At 33.7% G+C, this 20,514-nt stretch overlaps 1 protein-coding gene across 3 annotated transcripts in view; it reads right to left on the bottom strand.

Moving 5' to 3' along the window:
* FAM172A (family with sequence similarity 172, member A) overlaps positions 1–20,514 on the bottom strand; it is a 509,928-nt gene that overhangs the window by 186,602 nt on the left and 302,812 nt on the right. For all 3 annotated transcript variants that reach the window (XM_011989449.1, XM_011989450.1, XM_011989452.1), the window contains one exon: positions 16,444–16,563. In XM_011989449.1, coding sequence (XP_011844839.1) covers positions 16,444–16,563 — 120 coding nt within the window. The remainder of the gene's footprint in view (positions 1–16,443; positions 16,564–20,514) is intronic.

Here is a 20,514-nt window from a genome sequence, read left to right as displayed (position 1 = left end):
CTACTATTTTATAAGTTATGATACAAAATATATTTCACCTATAATTGATATATAGCTGCTTAATCATTTCCATATTTGACAAACTTGTACTATTCACATTAACATTATTTATAATAATGAATAGCATCAGGCAAGTCATCCTGGACCACTGTTTCATAGAGAAACTAATCAAACTCCTCATTTTCTTAAACACATAAAGCAATGCATGTCCCACTGAAACTAAGGAATCTATAATGTATATAAAGTTAGTAAAGACAAGTGGTAATCTATTGCAAACACCAGTAAATTTTAGTTTATATCTAGGTTTAAGAGATCATGTTTAAAGAAAATGGTTTCAAGCTGGAAGCAAGATACACTGTTTTAAAAACAAAAATAGTACAAGATAAATGGCATATACTCTAGCAATTTTCTTTAACGTAGCTTTTTCAAATATAATCTAGTCTACAGTGCACTCAAACTGCAGAAACATCCAAATTAGGGGGAAAAAAGCAATACTTATCCTGCAAAAAGGGCCTATACTCAAAGAAACATCTGAATAAAATTGAGACATCTGCAGTAAAGTTTTACCTTCTCCCTAGAATGTTTGAGATGAACTCAGTGTAACACTGTCTTCCAAGAAAAGACAAAGTGATCAATGCAAGAACACATCAGGCTGCCTTGGACAGGCCAATCAATGCAAGAAAAAACCTTGCCCAGGGCCTTATGCAAATAGAAGCACGTCCTGCAACCTAGGGAGGGAACATGCGCAATAGATCAATTGGATATAAAAAACCTTACAGCTATATCAGCTTCAGACAGTAAATATATACTGATGAATATCTCACACTGCCCGCAAATTCTTAAAATGGGTTATTTTTAATAACTAGTTAAAAACTCTTCCTGGGATCTGGAGTGCAGTAAAATGGAAGAAAACATCACGGGAGAAATACTCAGCATTACTTTTAAGATTGTGTAAATAAAATTCTGATTTTTAAAAATTTCTTGGCATAGCTGAATTTTGCTGACATTTCAGAAGGTTACGTTTTAAGTATGTTTGTATTCGAGAACAGGAAATAATCTAAAAAAAAAAAAAAAACCCACATACAATCTCAGGTAGTTTTTGAACAAAGAATAAAATAAAAATGTTATGGGAGAAATCATTCAAAATGTAAAATTATAGTCATCATTCACTAAAAACTCACCCTATCACCAAAGATTATTCTCTATAGTGTTTAATGTATTGATACAGAAACAGTTTTTGTTTTAAAGTTAATGTTTGTATCTCCATGAATCTCTTAAAAATCTGATTAGAATGTATAATAACCTTAAGACCTAGTTAGTACACAAAGTTAGTATACAAAGCTCTCTCTCTATCCCTGTCAAAGAAAGGGTCTTGAAGGCAAATCAGGTAATTTATAAGGCTGTATCAAAAATGCTCCATTCAAATACTCAGGAATAAATAACTAAGTGTAAAATTTTTCTCTAAATATTTTTATTTTTTGTTTTTATTAAAACCAATTGTTTCTTAGGAATTTCATGTTTTAAAGAGCCTTTTATAAGTTAAAAAATCAAAATATTTTAAATAGGAATTATGCTAGCAACTATAATATAGATACTACCAAGCAAAGAAGAAAACTCTGTAAATATATATTAGTACATTTACTTTAATTGTCTTCTACTCTGGAATTTTAAATTTGAAAATTTAGCTGTAGATGTATTTTCAATCAGGTATGTAGCAAATATTTCTAATATTAAAATAAATTATATGATTCTTCTTTTAGCTATTGATGTATGGATATTCTTTGGCAAAACACTATATGAAATATGAAAATCAGTCATCTACTGTACAGTTCACAATTTGAAGCAGTTTACTTAGCTACTAAAAGGACGTAGACATCTTAAAACACTGATTTATTTAGTCAGTGGAAAGGAATATGAAACTATGCACGATATATCGGCACTATGCTCACTACCTGAGTGACAAAATCATTTGTACACCAAACCCCAGTGACATGCAGTTTAGCCATGTAACAAACCTGCACATGTACCGCCTGAACCTAAAAGATTGAAAAATAAATAAAATATTTTTAAAAAGAAACTATGTAGGATAAACAAAGCATGCTTTTTATTTGTAACATTTCCAGTGCTTTCTATATTGGTAAGATTTTAAGTTTCGGTTTACTCCAGTAAGATTTTTTTTCCTAAGGCATAACTAAACATGTCATTCATTTGATCCTGTTAGACTCAAAGCTTTAAAAAAACTTTACTATTTTATGTGGGGAAAGCACAGAGATAAAAAAAATCAAAGTAATATAATACTCTTTTATAGCTTTTCAAGTATTAGATATCAGATGAAGTGCTTATAATAAATCGGAAAGGCATGAAGTAGCAGGTTAATTATAGGGACTCAAATGTTTCCCTTTTTCCTATTTTAATTTCAAATATAGGAATTTTGAGTTGTCTGGTATTCACAGTGAAATGTAAACTCCAATTTACAGTAAGTAAAATACAAAAGACCAAGCAACTATGGTTTCACGTCTTGTTAAAATATTTAAATCATTATATTTTCTCCAATATATAGGAAAAAAATAAAAGAAAAATGATTTTAGAACATCATCACCTAATATTTGATATGTGCTGACATTGTGATAAGCATTGAGTAAAGAAATTCTGTATTTTTTGATACCAATTTGTACAATGTGTGTTTCTTGCTTTTAAAAGCACATTTTCAATTTAAAACTTGGGTATCAGGTATGATGTTTAGCCTGCCAAAGATTTTTGTGCTTCACAAATAAAAAGGCAAAATTTCTTGAAATGAAGAGTTCCCTCACCAATTAAAAATGTCCTATTTTATTACAAATTTATGTTGTGTAGTTTTTTTTTTTTTTTTTTTTAAAACCCAATTAGAATGAAGTCTGTGTCATGGGGAAACTGATTGGTTCTGAGACTACGCTGACTTAGACTTTCATCCTAATTCTGTCCTTTGTGCAACCTTGGACAGGTTCCTCAATCTTTTTATCTGTCAAACAAGGCTCATCATACCTACCTGATAGAGTTAAACTTAGGTTGTACAATGCCTTGCTAAATAATGGTTTTGTTTTGTTTTGTTTTTGGAGACAGGGTCTGGCTCTGTCATCCAGGTTAGAGTACAGTGGTGCAACCACGGCTCACTGTATCCTTGAGCTCCTAGGCTCAAGCAATCCTCCCACCTCAGCTTCCTGAGTAGCTGAGAGTACAGGCATGCATCCTCATATCCAGCCATTTAAAATTTTTTTTTTTGTAGAGATGGGGTCTTATTATGTTTTTGGGGCTGGTCTTGAACTCTTGGGCTCAACTGATCCTTTCGCCTCAGCCTCCCAAAGAGCTGGGATTATAGGTGTGAGCCACTGTACCTGGCATAAATAATGTTTAACGATCAAATGTACAAGAGTCCTGCCTAATATAGTGCTCTTTTTATTGAGTGACAGTATAGCATGGTGGTTATGAGCATGGACTTTGAAGCCAGAAAGCCTGGGTTTCAATTCTGGCTCCCTCACTAGGTCATGTGATCTTAGGTAAGTTACTTAATATTTCTGTAGGTTAGTTTCCTCATATGCAACTGAGGTTAGTTTCCTCATATGTAACTGAGGATAATAACGTAGTTACATCATAGGGTTGTTATAAGGGCTACATGGGTTAATATTTGTAAAGCACTTAAAACAATGCCTGGTACTTGGTAGGTGCAAGCAATTACTTCCAGGTGTAACTTATAGATATGGATAACATGAAGGAGCAAATGCTGATAGCAGAGACTGTTCCATTGAGATGTGAAAGGTCAATTCAATTTAGCTGGTATTAGAAGACAGCTGTCTTTTTCCAGCATGGAATGAGTCGCAAAAAAGAGCCAACCAGGGGCTTGGCCAACGAAACTCATCTACGTTCCAGATCCTCATCAAGTGTTTTCAATTTTCCTGCTTAAACTAAATTTCCAGAGCACCACGTCAAAACATATTCAAAATTTAAATATAAATGATTCGGAGATTGTCTATATTTTACATTTTCCACCCTTATTTTCCCTTCACTAGTTTGAGTAATTAAAAATCGATTAAAATTGAAAGCCTTAGTTGGAAGGCACAAAAAGAATAAGCAATAAAGAGAGAATAAAAACTGAATCATCATATAACTCAACAGAGAAATGTAGAATTGAATCCTGAAATACGTGAAAAACCAGGAAGTTGTCTGAGGGTTAAAAGTCACTACAATTAGTACAATACACTATTTATTTATTTTTCACAGGTACTTGATGAGAAGGAAAACAAAAATCCAACTGTTACCAAATGAGGTCATACTTTTAATGGGAGAAATATATATTTCATGTTTCTCATCTGTAAAATGGGGATAACAGTATCTCATAAAATTGTTACGAGGATTAAACGAGATAAAGCAGACAAATTGCTCAGGACAGCACCCAGTGCATTATCATTTAAGCACGAGAGATGCTGATGATCAGCATGAAGATGATGCCACTGACTTCTAATTTGCAAGATACTCATAAATGCTAGTTCTATTTTAAAAGTTTATCCTTAAAGACACTATTATGAATTTTTTAGAACTGTTCTTGACCCAGTCATGTCTTAGGCCATCATGGCTGGCTGACAGATTACATGTATTCTATAATGATAGCAATGACAACTCTGAGAGTGAGGCAGAACTCTTAACACAGTAATTGGATATGAAGGTATCTGTTCTGAGAATCTACTGTGAGATCTTAGAGTAAACACACATGCTACCAGACGTTAAAGTTTACAATATACTAAAGATATTTAATACATTACTACGTATTTAATATGTAGACATAATATAAATATGTTTAATATTTGGATAGATGCCCTACAATGTGTAATAGGAAGCAAACCTGAAAATTTGAGGCTGAGCCTACAATAGTGGTAGAAACTTTCATTACACTATCAATGATATTGGAACAGGAATTTTTTTCTGAGATAAACTGACCAGTAATACAATGGTAATATATAGGCCACTGATCTCACATTGTTTTATTTTTACAGGGCATCATTTGATGGAGAAAGTAAAGGTTTCTTTGTTATCAGCGGACAGGCTATTAGAAACCTTTAGAAAATCAACATTTATACTTAAATCTCAACTGGAAAGGAGTCAAGACTGGGGATTTCTACTATAGGAGAAAGTCGAGTGTGTTTTATCTTTCTGCCCAGTGCAGAAAGATAAATACAAAGTTTTTCTTCTAATGCAGTTGTCTGGTGAATGCAGTATGGAAATTTGGAGAAAGATGTTAGAAGTTAGATATTGAGACTTCTGGAAATTTAGAAACAAATAGGCATATTAGAAGTTTAATATGCCTATTTAGGCACAAATATTAGAAGTTTAATATGCCTATTTGTGACTAAATATTCATTTAAATCATCTGACTCAATTATAAAATTGTCACTAAAATATTGAACAGCAATTTTTATTTGTATTCCAATGCTCTTTAACAATCTTTATGAGAAAAAAATCATATAAGGTATGGAAAAACTAAGAAGAAATCTGAATACACTAATCTTGAGAGGTAATTAGATTTAGAAGACACCATAAGGACGGAGCCCCCAAGATGGGGTTAGGGTCCTTATAAGAAGAGGAAGAAACTAGAGCTTTCTCTCCCTCTTTCTGCCATGTGAGGACACAATGAGAACATGGCTATAGGCAAACCAAGAAGGCCCTCAATGAATCCCAACCATGTTAACACCCTTATCTAGTACTTCTCAGTCTCCAGAGCTAAGAGAAATAAATGTTGTTTAAACCACCCGTCCATGGCACTTTTGTTATAGCACTGGTAGAAATATGCACTTTAAAGTCAATTCTGATGAGGTCTCAGATGAAAATGTTACTGGACACTGGAGAAAAGGCAATCCTTGAGATAAAGTGGCAAAGAACTTGGCTGAATTGTGTGTTCTAGTGTTTGCTAGAAGGTAGAACTTGTGACAATAAAATTGAATATTTAGCTGAGGAGGTTTCTAAGGAAAGTGTTAGAGAAGCAGCTTGATTCCTCTTGATTGCTTATAGCGAAAATGCAAGGAGAGAGAAATGAGCAAGAAATTATTAAGAAAAAAGGACAGAGAGCATATAGATCTGGGAAATTCTCAGCCTATCCATATTGAACAAAAGAGAAAGGATGTTCTGAAGAGAGCACTAAGGATGTGGCTGAACAAACATTTGATAGGGAGATTAGCATGGGTGTGAACCACAAACTTCATCAAATATCCCAGCAGGAAAACTGTTAGTTTGACCTACATGGAAAGAAGATGGGACTGTGAGAATGCAACTGTCTGTAAGACAGGAAGCACGCCCTCACTAGAGCCTGGGTCTGCTGGTACTTTGATTTTGGGCTTCCTAGCCTCCTGAACTGTGAGAAACAAATGTTTGTTGTATAAGCCACATAGTCTATAATATTTTTGTTATAGGAGCCCAAAATGACCAAATAATAAATACTTAAATAAGCAAACTAATTTCTAGAGGATATGAGCCTTAACTTATTCAATGTAATCACAGAAAACATAACTGAAATTTGGGGTTCAAATAAGGTTCTGCTAGTTTCTTTGATTAGAGATTTCAGTATCTTCTTAGTTGAATTCCTAATCAATTTCCATTGACAGTGCTTCTAAGTGTTCAAAATTTCAGGGCCACAGACTGTACCTTCTGCGCAATCAGTGAGATTGACTCAATGTCCCTGTTTTTCAACTTAAATGATCAATTTTTTCTCTTGTCCATCTTCTTTCTCTATCTTGTGGTTCAGGCTTTACTTTCTTCATTTTGACACAACATAGCACCATTTGAGATCTGGTCCTGATAATTCATTTATAAATAAATCTAGGATCAACAACTATGTCTTGAGTATATACTCATTGTATGCCCAGCTGGGCTAGGCAGCATGACATAAACCAATGAAAATAATACATTTGTTATTTAATTTTCTGCCAGTTAAAAAAAGGATTCTAAGGTTGCATCAAGCAAAAGATAACTACGTATTAGGACAATGAATAGGAGACTGAGGCTGAGAATAAATTACTGAAATGGAAAGCTAACCATAGCTATGGGTTTCTAGGAAAGGCAAAAATGTATTACACAGCTATTATTTTCTAACAAAAAGAACATATCAGTTCATCTATACAAACAATTTTTCCTAGTACTTACCTCTAAGACAAATTTACCACATGGATCTTTATACTGTGGACCTTAACATAATGACCTCTTAGCTATTATCCCACTTCACAAATAACCCCTATGTTACTATCTTTGTTTAAAAATGTTTCCTATTTAGACTAAAACCTTCTTGAGGCCAGAGATCATGTTTCTAATGTTTCCCCAGTACTTGTATGGAGTGGGTGTGTTCAACTGAATCAGTAATAATCTTTAATAACAATTTTTGGAAACATTTCCTGCCTTGAGGGCATAATATTCAATCTTAACTACAAGAAAACACTTTTTTTGTTTGCTTGTTTTTGGAGACAAAGTCTTGCCCCATTGCCCAGGCTGAAGTGTGGTGATGTGATCATAGCTCACTGCAGCTTCAAACTCCTGGGTTCATGCAATCCTCCTGCCTCAGCCCCACGAATAGCTGGGACTACAGGCATGTACCACCATGTCTGGCTAATTTTTTAAAAAAAAGTTTGGTACAGACGAGGTCTTCCTATGTTGCCCTGCGTGGTCTCAAACTCCTGGACTCAAGAAATCCTCCTGCCGCAGCCTCCCAAAGAGTTGGGATTACAGGCATGAGCCTTGATGTCCAGCCAAGAAACACTTTCAAACCACAAAGTCAAACTTTTGTGGTTCTGGTGGCCTTATTGTGAGCTAAATTTATTCAATAAAAGTGCTAAAAACCTGTAACAAAAAATATGAAGTGAGAGACAATTGATATACATGTAGGGGTCAAAAATCTCCAACTCTCAAAGTTAAAATTACAAAGACCTAGGAGAGTATCACTTTGTTGCTCTGAGACCAAAGAAGGTGTTAGACCCATAGTGTGAACATTTGGCCATAAGACAAGGAAAAATGATAGCCCTTCCTCTCCATCTCCTTTATTGCCACAGAAACCGGATAACCAGAGTACCAAAGACCAGTCCATGGTATTTTAAATGTCCTCAGCATGCAGTATTCTACTCTATTCCACTCTAATCTAAGCCACATAATCAGACTTCTGTCTTGATTTGTTCACAATCCTTCTGATTTTTATGCCTATAATTATAGCCTATTTCTTTCTCTGAAAAAGATTCCATTTTGGAATTCCCAGGCAACGAGTGAAGCCTTAAACCTTACTTTGTTAATCCTCCCCCTGGTAGTAGATCCTGTTTACTTTTTTCTCCTTCATTTCCTATAAAGGAGTGAGGTGGGGTATGGTGAAGGAAAATAGGCACTCTTAAAACCAATTACTAGATCCTGTTTGCTCGGTCATTACCCATTGCCTTGATTTTCTGTTCTCCACAACCAGACTGTACTTCCTGATTCAAACCTGAGCTTACCATACTCTGATAATAACTCCCTAGTGACAACTCACCTTCTATTCCCTCTAAAGCCAACCTCTACAGCTGAAGTAGCTCCTCCTGAAACTATCCTGAACTCTAGTAATAAGATCTTTACCCAAATCTGGCTTCCACCCTTGTTCCCTCAAGCCTTCCCTTAACAAAGATCTAGTATGCTTTGAGTCTAAATCTACCTGGCTGTCCTGAGTTAATTTGAATAAATTATTTAATAAGGATTGGATACTAACTTTTAAAAGTTACATGGCTTTGATTGTAAATTTTTTTGTCCCCTAGAAGTCCTTTCCAATTTGAGATGACTGAGGTGTCACTGTGACTGGGAATTTTATTTAGGAGAGGGCTTACAATGAATGATCATTTTAAGGATACAAGAACAGTAAAAACAGCCCTATTATCAACTGAAATGTGTTTTTCTACATTCCTTCTTATAAAAGGCTTACAATAGTCAATCATAGCCTCAAATTTGCAGTAAAATACAAAATCTATCATTAAGATCTTTTATAATACTAATAAAAAAGAAATATTTCTTATGTAATGATTTATATTTAACAAATTAATATGTCAATTCCTTTGAGTTCTCCTTAACTTGTTATTGTGCTAATTTTGCCAGGCAATCCTTGGTTTCCTAGCAGTCTTTGTGGAACCAGGAGACAGAGTGACCAATCTTTCAGCTACAAACATGCAGGGAAGGCAGTAGGGCCTGAATGCAGCTCATCTACTATGTGGACACTAAGAAAAACCTCTTCCAAAGGTAATTCCAATAGAGTAATATGGCTCCTTTATTCTACAAAAAGATTCCTATTAAAGATTAATGAATTTTTTCTCCATCTCAGCAGCCTTCAAAACAATTGAATCTTGGTGTGCCTGAAGGATATAAAAGGATATAAAAATTAAGGAGCACACCAGGTTCTTAAGGGAAATAATCTATCAGGAATGAAAACAATCACAACTAATATCATACTAAATGATCAAATACTGAACAATTTCCTCTTAAGATCAGGAACAAGACAAGGATGTCCACGCTAGCCACCTCTATTCAACCTTGTACTAGAGGTTCTAGCCAGGGGAGTTTGGCAAAAAACCAAAAATGTATAAATTAATTAGATAAACATGCATTCAGATTGAAAAGGAAGAAGTAAAACTATCTGTATTCACGAATGATATGATCTTGAATATGAAAACTCCTAAGGAATACACACACATGCGCGCGCGCACACCCACATACACACACAGATTAGAACTAAAAATAGTGAATTCATCAAGGTTGCAAAATACAAGACTAATATATAAAAATCAATCATGTCTCTAGTAGTACTGAATATGAAAATAAAATTAATAAAATTTCAGTTAGAATAGCTTCAAAAAGAATCAAATACTTAGAAATAAATATAAGAGAAGAAGCTTAAGGCTTGTACACTGAAAACAACAAAGTATTTTTGAAAGAAGACCTAAATAAATGGAAAGAAAGCCCACTGTCATGGATTAGAAGACTTAAGATTGTCAAGATGGCAACACTCCTCAAATTAACCTATTTAGTCAATCCCAATACAAATCTCTGCTCCTTTTTTACTTTTGCAGAAATTAACAAATCAGTCCTAAAATTCATATGGAAACGCAAGACCTAGAATAGCTAAAATCATCTTGAAAAAGAATGAACAAAGTTGGAGGATCTACTCCCTGATTTCAAACCTTACCACAAAGCTACAGTAATCAAGTCAGTGTGGTACTGGTATGAGGACAGGCATATATAGAGAATAAAATACAGTCCAGAAGCATATCCTTACATTTATAGTGTATGGATTTTGACAAGGGTGCTAAGACAAATCAAAGAAGAAAGAAGATTCTTTTTCAATAAATGGTGCTGGGATAACTAAATATCCATATTCAAAAGAATTAAATTGGACGCTTACTTCGCACAGTATACAAAAACTAGCTTAAATGACAAAAACAAAAACTAGATAAATTGAACTTCATCAAAATTAAAACTTCTGTACTTTGGAGGAAATCATCAAGAAAGTGAATTAGTTATCCAGAGAATGGGGGAAAATTTTCACAACCATTTGTTGATAAGGGATTTGTACCAATATATAAAGATCTATGAAAAATCAAAAATAAAACGATAACCCAATTAAAAATGAGCAAAGGATTTGAGTAGACATTTCTCTAAAAAAAAAACAAATGGCTAACAGCACATAAAAAGAGGTTCAACATCATTATTCATCAGAGAAATGAAAAAAAAAAAAAAAACTACAGTGAGATGCCACTTCACACCTAGTAGGATAGCTAAAATAAAAAAAAAGACAGATAATAATAAGCGCTGGTGAGGATGTGCAGAAAGTGGAACCCTCATACACTGCTGGCAGGATTGTAAGTATGGGGAGAAATGGGCAATGGGTATGGAATTTCTTTTGGGGTGATAAAAATGTTCTAAAATTAGATAGTAATGATAGTTGCATGAGTCTGCAAATATGCAAAAAGCCTTTGAACTGTACACTTTATTTAAAGGACGAATTTTATGGCATGTAAATTACATTTCAATAAAGCTCAATAAATCTCCATTGTATCTTGATAAAAGTATGTAAAATTTACCTCAGTAAAAAAAAGTTTGAAAAATGTAAACAAGCAAACATAAGCTAATTATTAAATGAAAGATGAAGTTGAACTGACTGGGGATGAAATGGAAAGTTTTCTAGACTTATTTCATAGACTGTCATATAACATTATAAGGATATTATTATAATAATAACTTAGTTATATTATAATTTAGTCATTTTCTTATTTTATTGAAAAGACTATACCTACAAGAGTGTGTCATAGAGAAGCAATCTTTTCAGACTGAGAGCTGCACATGCCAGCAACAAGGAGTCTATAAAAGTCTTACACCAGAACGAAGAAAGTAACACTGTCTAATGTGGAGTAACTAATTAGGTAGAATTCCCAAATCCGTCAATATTTAAATGGAGAGCAGGGAGAATTAATAAATTTAGTTAGTAAAAGAGTTAAGGGTTAAACTTTATATGTTGGTCAAGTGTGCAGATATTTAAGGCTACTCATGTTGTTATAATAGATATTACTTTCAAACTTGGGATAAGAGCAATATTAGACTCTTTATCCTCAAGATGTTTCTAGATCATTTGGGTAAAACAAGATTGGACACAAAAGATAACTTTAACAAAACTAATTATCTTGAAGTTATATTACAAATGGCAAGTTATTTTTACTGAATTACCTAGCTTTTTAAAGTAGGTTTGTAAGAGTATTTCTGGCCTGAGTTATCTGGATACCATTATGATTCCATTTTTCTTGCTTACCTCCCTTATTTTAATTTCCCTCAATTTTTGACTCTCAGCAGCTCAACTTTTAGCTGTTCTCATTGATCACATAATGCAGATATCTTACCAATATCCAATTTACTTTGTTCCTTACAGACAAATTATAAATGACACTTCTTTAAGGTCATAGTTAGCTGATGTAAAAGACTAATTATTTTAGTTCCATTTTCTCTTCAGTGTAAATCCAAATCATGCTCCAGGCAATTTAAAAAAATCTACTGAGAGTAGAGAGAGGTTGAGTGTCCTCACACAGCTATGTCCAAAAACCAGTCCTCTATCAGCTGCTGAAGGGCAGCTTAGGCTGCCTGGAGGCCAGGGAGCCCAGCATGGAACAATGGCAGGAAAATAGAGTTCCCTTCATTCCTTAATTCACATGCAAGTGAGGTGCCAATCAAGTGCTGACAAGCATGGAGAAACCAAAATCAAAAGTGGGTAGCGATACACTTTCAAAAGGAGCTGTTTTCACACATTTCTAAGTGATTTTTTAATGATGGTTGTGAATATACTACTAATAACATTGAAAAGGAAATAAAAGTAATAAGAAAAAACACAAAATTTGTATCAGCTGAGATGATTCAATAAACTAATGAAATATATTTACTTAAATTACTTAACATGTTTTACAAAAATATATGAACGCTCTTGTTTTGGCTAAGCAAAGAGATTTCCATTCAAATTGATATATCGAGCACTGCAAACAGGGAAGGTAAGGTGCGCTGAGATCAATAACTGGGCATTGATAAATAAAGCCTGTTAATTTCCAAATTAAATAAAAAATTTAAGTTTACTTGATATTGCCAAACTGATCACCTGGAAAGATAAGAGCCAAACACACTGAAATGGCTAACAATAAAAGCGATGAAATCACTTCATCATAGTGGCTGGAGAAAATGATGATGAAGAAGGTCAAAAACTGCCTTGTTTTAAAATGACAGTTAATTTTCAAAAAATGAGCCTGAATTTTTTACAACTAATGTAAGGCAAAAGTAAGTTGCATTATTTGTAGATTTCTTTCCAGATGAATTTGGTAAATACATTCTAATTATGGTTACTACTTCTATTACATGTAAAGTAAAATTTCTAAGAAATTTCAGGCTTTGTAAATGATGGTTTAATAACTGTAACTTTACATACTGGCATAACTTTAAGTATACTGAAAAGATAACAGAGGCAGATATATTACTTTTAAAAGTTCATTACCAATTCATGAGATGAAACAGGGCTTTCCTTTAGTCTTTAATGACTAAATCCTACAATCAATAGGGTTGTCTTATCAAAATTTATTTTTACTAGGAACACAGAAAGTTTAGAGAATTGGAAATTTGAGTTGTTACCATACGGTGAAAGTAAAAGCAGTTAATAGCATACTTTTAATGTCATGTTTCTTCTTAATATAGTAAAATGTATACTGTCTTTTAATATGGTTAGATCTAATCAAGTTCTAAGATTTACTATCATAAAATGAATATTGGTTTTGAAAATATATCTCTGATTAAAAGATATTCTTCAGGATAAATTCAACACTTTAAGATAGCATATAATAGTAAATTATGTTCTCACTTTTCAAAAACAACAATTAGCAAAATATGAAAGCATAAGTAATTGCATTTATTGGTGAAACTATCTTTGCTACAATTTACATTTAAAACAATTTTTTTTTGAAATTCATGACATAAAGAAGAATATGAACTGATATGACAATGGTAGAAAAACAATTTCCATGCATTCAAACATGATGCTACAAACTAAGACTGTTCCCTAAGAAATGTGTGTGTGTGTGTGTGTGTGTGTGTATGTCATCTTTAATCAAAAGTAAAATTTTATGACAATTTAAATGACTGAAATCCAAAGGATTTACTGTCTGACATGTATAATGCGCTACGGGGACAAAACCTCCAATCATAATTTAAGATTTATATATTAATCTTTACAATTTACTTGCTTGTAAAGTTAATATTAAAAGTTTGAATGAAAGTAAAACAATTCATACAGTACAGTTATGTTGAAAAGTCCTGAAAAATACATATTTATCAACATTTTAACACCATGAGTTTTTAAATCTTTTGCTTTTGTCTAAAACTGAATAACCTTTTTATCAGTTTTAGGCAAAAGCAAAGGCTCTAAAAACATTTCAATGTTTATTATTTAACAATACTATATTTTAAGAAAGCCTTTCAAACAAAAACACAGTGGACTTAAACATATTAATCAAATTTGTCAAAAAATAAGGGCACAATGCTATTTGCTTAAAGGAATTCATTGTATTAGGTCAGGAACCAGTCTTTATTCATTTGCCACCATCTGTATGCTTCCATTACATACCCGCAATCAAAGTTATTTCACAAAAAAGTAGCCAAAAAAAAAAAAAGAAGAAGATGATGAGATAATCGCCATTAATACTTTAAAACCTAAACAACGTATATTACATTAAATAGACTTCTCAGCCCTGGCGTTGCCTGACAGATATGTGATGTGCCAGTGGTTATATTATATTCCTCCTCCCATGCATGTGCCTCCTGCAGAGATAGCAGACTACAGAAGCTGACCCTTACTGAGACCATCTTGTCTCTCTGACAAAGCTCCTTTTTAACTTCTTACTTACTGGTTACTTCCTGTGATGGAGAAAAACTTTAGCTCAGCTTGTGATAATTTCACAGGCCCTGAGGACCCTGACCCTAATAGCCTCAAGGTCAGAAGTCAAGTCTTGTTCTGAAACATCTGTGTGCTTTATATTAAAGTGGAACAAAAGTGGAGAAATATCCACCAGTGTGTGACAAGCAGGACGGGCAAAATAGGACTGACACACTGGTCATCTGTTAACTCTGGCATCTTCAGTTCATTTTAAAAACTGTCCAAAAGGCATGTAAATTTTAAGTTTGGTGTGTAAAGGTTTTCGTAAACTGTCTTAAAGTTAAAAAATGGGAATTTATGTTTTATAGAACTCTAAAATTTGATTAGCCTTGCAGACTTTCAGACATATTTTAAGTCACTCTACAAGTCAAGAAATTTCATGCTTTAAGTACTTTAACAGCTTACAAAGAAAAAATAAGCTATATATAATCTATATCTATGGAGATATAGAGATATATATATCTATATAGCTATATATCTATATCTGTAGGGATTGAAAGGAATTATTTGAAAAACAACATTCATATTTTAAAAAGTACATCATACTACTGTGCTAAAGAGCTATCTTAAGATATCCATTATATATATCAAAATAAATAAATTAATTCAGCATAGTTAAAATTAGTTGAAAATAATCCCTAAAAACTGAAATAAATTTAGGAAATAAATGATTTAACTTAATGATTTATTGATCTTAAGACAGCAGAAGCACTTGTAGAGTTAGGTCAGCTAAAATATTCTCAGATGTCACTACCAGTTTTATAACTAAATCAAGTGGGTAAGCAATAAGACATAGGAAGGTTCAAAAGGCAATGGAAATATATTCAATTTCCATGTCAGAGAAAAACATGCCAAAGTCTAGAAACAAAAATTAGGCAATCAATATTGTGTCTCTGGTTTAATGCCCACTTAGATCAATTTGGATTTAAAATTATCAACTGCACTTTTATCAAATTAATAACTTTATGGTAGGATTGGTAACTTCCTGTAACATAAGAGATTATGGACAGGGAGGCATGAATTCTTCATTAATCCATTATTAGAATTGATTATATCACATTAACCATGCTGGTCCATGATTGTAACATTGTAATATTGCATCTAAAACAGGGAGAATTCAGAAATTTGGTAGTTTCTTTCTGTCACACACATATAATCTTAACTCTAAGAATCAAATTACTTTGAAATATGAAGATTTCTATGACTAAGCAATGCATTCTAGTTAGAAGCAGATTAATGGAAGCTTTCTGGTAGTTTTCATACTAATTATATAAAATTCTGATCAAGTATTAAGTACAAGTCAGGTTAAAACTATCAAAATATTAAGTATTCAAAAGGTCTCTTGAAATTTTAAACACTTTATAGATAACATAAGCCTGAATGGTGTACACATAAAGCAGGAAACAATAAATATCACAAAATGTATGGAAACTGGCACTATAATGTAGAAATTAAAAAGTAATATGTAAACAAGGAACAGGCAGAAAGCTTTCTGGTTAGCACTAGAAAGCTCTGTCACCATAAAATAAATTAGTAGGCTGAGGCAGGCAGATCACGAGGTCAGGAGATCAAGACCATCCTGGCCAACATGGTGAAACCCCGTCTCTACTAAAAATACAAAAATTAGCTGAGCATGGTGGTGCGTGCCTGTAATCCCAGCTACTTGGGAGGCTGAGGTAGGAGAATAGCCTGAACCAGGGAGTCGGAGGTTGCAGTGAGCTGAGATAGTGCCACTGCCCTCCAGCCTAGCGACAGAGCAAGACTCTGTCTCAAAAAATAATAAATAAATAAATAAATAAATAAATAAATTCTTTTCAAACATCATAAAATTATTTACTCAAAATATGTTATTTTTACCCTTTATAACATAACCTAAAGAGTACTGATACCAACAGAAAGAAAGGAGAGGGGATAAACCTACAAGGAGACTGGAACTAAAAAGAGTAAAATATGCACGTAAAATATGCACTTACCAGTTCAACAAAAGCAAGTCCTCCATAGCTGTGAGCAACAAAAAACACATTCTCAGCAGCAGCCTGAGCTATGAAATGATCCCAAACATAGATTGCATGTTCTTCAGGAGAACCATTTTCCTATAAGGGAAACAAATGTCATATATTACATACTATATCTAATTATTATCATAGCAAACAACAATTAAATTAAATGGTTGCATACACAGCATAGGAAATACAATGTTATAGCTCATTCAAAACAAACATTATACAAAAGAACCACATTGAAAATTCAAATTAGAGAGTATGAGAGGACTTCAAAAAGTTTGTAAAAAAATATAATTAAAAGAAAAATAAAAAAAGAAACTTTATTTCTGAACATTTCATGAAGATCAAGAAACTTCTGTAAGTGGTGATACATGCCTTTTAGTCCACCCCTAAAGAACTCAGGGTCCTGGTAATTTAACCATATCAATGCAATCTTTTTTACATTATTAACTGAAGAAAAGTGGTGCCCTTAAACATTTTTTACAATTAGAAAACTAAAAGTCAGAAGGAGCCAAATCAGGACTGCAAGCTGGATGCCTAATGATTTCCCAGAGAAACTCCTACAAAATTACCCTTGTTTGATGTGTTCTTGTGGTTGAGAACTCTCTGATGAAGCTTTCCCAGGCATTTTTCTGCTAAAGCTTGGGCTAAATTTCTCAAAACACTTTCATAATAAACAGATGCTATTGTTCTTTGGACCTCTAGAAAGTCAATAAGCAAAATGCCTTGGGCATCCCCCTAAACTGCTGCCAGAACCTTTGCTCTTGACCGGTCAGATTTTGTTTTGACAGGACCACTTCCATCTCTTGGTAGCCATTACTTTGATTGTGCTTTGTCTTCAGGATTGTACTGGTAAAGCCATGTTTCATCTCCTGTTGTAATTCTTCAAAGAAATGTTTATTTTGATCCAAATTGTTAAAAATGTCCATGGAAATATCTGCTCTCGTCTACAGCTGATCTGGATGCAACAGTTTTGGTACACATTGAGTGCAAAGTTTTTTCACCTTAATTTTTTCAGTCAGAATTGTGTAGGTGGAATCAATTGAGATGTCTATGTGTCACCTACTGTTTCTGTTGTTAATCACTGATCTTATCAATTAGGGCATAAACAAGATTTTTTTTCTCTTAAATTGATGCAGATGGTCAGCTGCCATGAGCTTCTTCTTCAGCATTGTCCTGTCCCTTCTTCAAATGAGTTAGCCATTTGTAAACTACTGATTTGTTTGGGAGACTGTCCCCATAAACTTTTTGTAAAGCATCAATGATTTTACAATTCTTCTACCCAAGTTTCACTGTAAATTTGATGCTTGTTCTTGCTTCACTTTTAGCAGAATTCATGTTGCTCTGACAGGTGCTCTTTTCAAACTGATGCGCTGTATTTCTTAGTGCCTTGAATGAGATCCTCTTCAGGCATGTTATAGCAAGTTAGTAAGAGTTTATTTTGGTGCAATAAAAATGAAATCCATGTATAGATTTTTTCGTAATATGCATTTTCCATGAACTTTTTGAAGGCCCTTCGAAAATTAGTAAGTACATTAGAATTATATAGCAGAAAGTTATACTGATCTTTTGATAAAACAATACTAAAAAATGTATTTACATTCCCATATGTAGATATGAAAATATTTAATATTATATATATCTAAATTATTTTATTTATAAGATTTTAAGTATCTCTGTAAGCTAAAAATAAGGAAAAATGAATAATAAATATTTTGTTGAAAATTATACACACACACACACACACACACACACACACATATGTGTGTATATATATACACTTTTTTCCTAAAAGCATTTTCTATATTCTGGAATTGGGGAAAAAAACCCTAAATATATAAACCTAGGCCTTTTACATTTTTCTTAACTTGCTAAATCCAAATGAATGTATGTTGCTTAAGTTGCAAAAGTTATGTAATAACTTCATTTTGCTGTTTATTTCTATGCCTGACATATTGTGGTTAAAGCCAAAACCTGGATAATGTGAAAAACAAAGACAAACTAAAAAGTGAAATAATACTGATCAAAAAGCAAACTGTGAAGAACTAAAACCTCATGAAAATGTTTTGTACAAATATTTCTTAGAAGCTTGAACACTAAAAGACTCATTTCCTAAGAATGTCACGGATATTAGATAATGCACACAATCACGTTTTCCTTTTTAGAAATTTTATAATAAATTACTAAGGTCCCCACACGCATGGCTTCACTTACCATCTAGAAGCTAGTTTGCCCTATGTCTAGCTCTGTCCTAAATTTCTCTCCAGAGCCACAAAGCCAACTACTTAATGGTCATTTCCTTCTGTATGTACCATAGACATGTCAAACTCAACCAATCCAACACTGTAGTAAGTATTGTCTAAGCTCCCCAAATCTGTATTGTCTAAGCTCCCCATATCCAGCTGAAATCTGAGAATCAACTTTTATTTCTCTCTGCCTCAAATTCCTCATATAATCAGTCATGAAAATTCTACTGATCCTGCCACCAACTGTCTCTCAAATCCATCTACTTTTCTCTCATTTCATCTGGGTTAGCTCAAGCCACCACCATTTCACAAGCGGATGACTGCAACAATCTCTAGCCTAGCTTCAACAATCTCTAGCCTAGCCTAGTAGTGACCTGTAGGATTGACCATTTACATGCTCTAATTCTGTAGTGAGAATAACCTGTCAAGAAAGCAAACGTGATCATGTTGCCAAGGTACTCACTCCCTGTTTAGAATCCTCCAATTTTCTCATTGTCCTCAGAATTAAGTTCAAACTCTTTTATTTTTTTTAATTTTTTGAGACGGAGTCCTGCTCTCTTGCCTGCAGAGGAGTGTGGTGGCGTGATCTTGGCTCACTGCAACCTCTGCCTCCCAGGTTCAAGCGATTCTCCTGCTTCAGCCTCCCATGTAGCTGGGGTTACAGGTGCATGCCACCACGCCCGGCTAATTTTTGTATTTTCAGTAGAGATGGGGTTTCGCCACATTGGCTTGGCTAGTCATGAACTCCTGACCTTAAGTGATTTGCCAACCCTAGCTTCCCAAAGTGCTGGGATGAGCACTTACAGGCATGAGCCACTGCGCCTAGTCCTCAAACTCCTTAATATGACATTCAAGACCCTTTATTAAGTTCAGACTCCTCAGTATGGCATTCAAGGCCCTTTATGATCTAGCATTGTCTATTGAACTATATCTTTCACCACTACCCTGTGAAATATCTTGACCCCAAAGACATCCCTCTTCCCCCTGAGAAGACACACAGAACATTCTCTGTGTTCCAGTTGTAGGGAGCAACTTGAAGTAACCTAATTATGCCATATTTTTCTTGCTATGGATTATTGCATTTGTCCAGATAGTGATCTTTGTGCTCTGCCTTCACTTCCCATACCACCTTCTACTGCATACTCTCTACTTGTCTTCAGTACTGAAATGAGATATCACTTCCTCTGGAAAGTCGGCTCTATTTTTCACAAGGACTAGGGTAATGTCTTCTAACATCATCTTGTGCATGCTTCCTATTATTGCACTGAAGGAGCTGTACTGTAATTACTAGTTAGATTATCAAATTCTTGAGGCCAAGAACTATGTCTTCTTGTTCATTAAATCTTAGTGTAATAAATGAATAACAAAAACACAACATTTATCTTCAGGTTGATTACCTACAACCTTGTAGTCACATATTAAAATACAAACATACTTCCAAAATCATTTCTTAGTAACATAAATATGAAATTACCTACACAGAAGAGTTGGAAGGAAAACCTTATAGGGATTTTAGGCTTTGATAATTTATCTTTTATTAGTTTAAAAAGTAAGAAAATGGTTATCATAAAAATGAGGAAAGTGGTTAACTTTAAGGAAGGGAATGAAGTTGTGACTAAGAAATTGACTTTTAGTGGCTACCAGCATTCCATTTCTTGTCTGCTTTGACAGTTACACAAGTGTGTTCTTTATAGTTATTATTTAAACTAACCATACATATTTAGTCCTTTTCTGTAGACATATCTGGAGTGACCATACAATGTGCTGTTTGAACTTTTGAGAGTGAAGAAGAAAG

The sequence above is a fragment of the Mandrillus leucophaeus genome, unplaced genomic scaffold (assembly GCF_000951045.1).
Source record: "Mandrillus leucophaeus isolate KB7577 unplaced genomic scaffold, Mleu.le_1.0 Scaffold353, whole genome shotgun sequence".
Taxonomy (NCBI): Eukaryota; Metazoa; Chordata; class Mammalia; order Primates; family Cercopithecidae; genus Mandrillus; species Mandrillus leucophaeus.
This window is presented reverse-complemented; position numbering and strand designations above follow the sequence as displayed.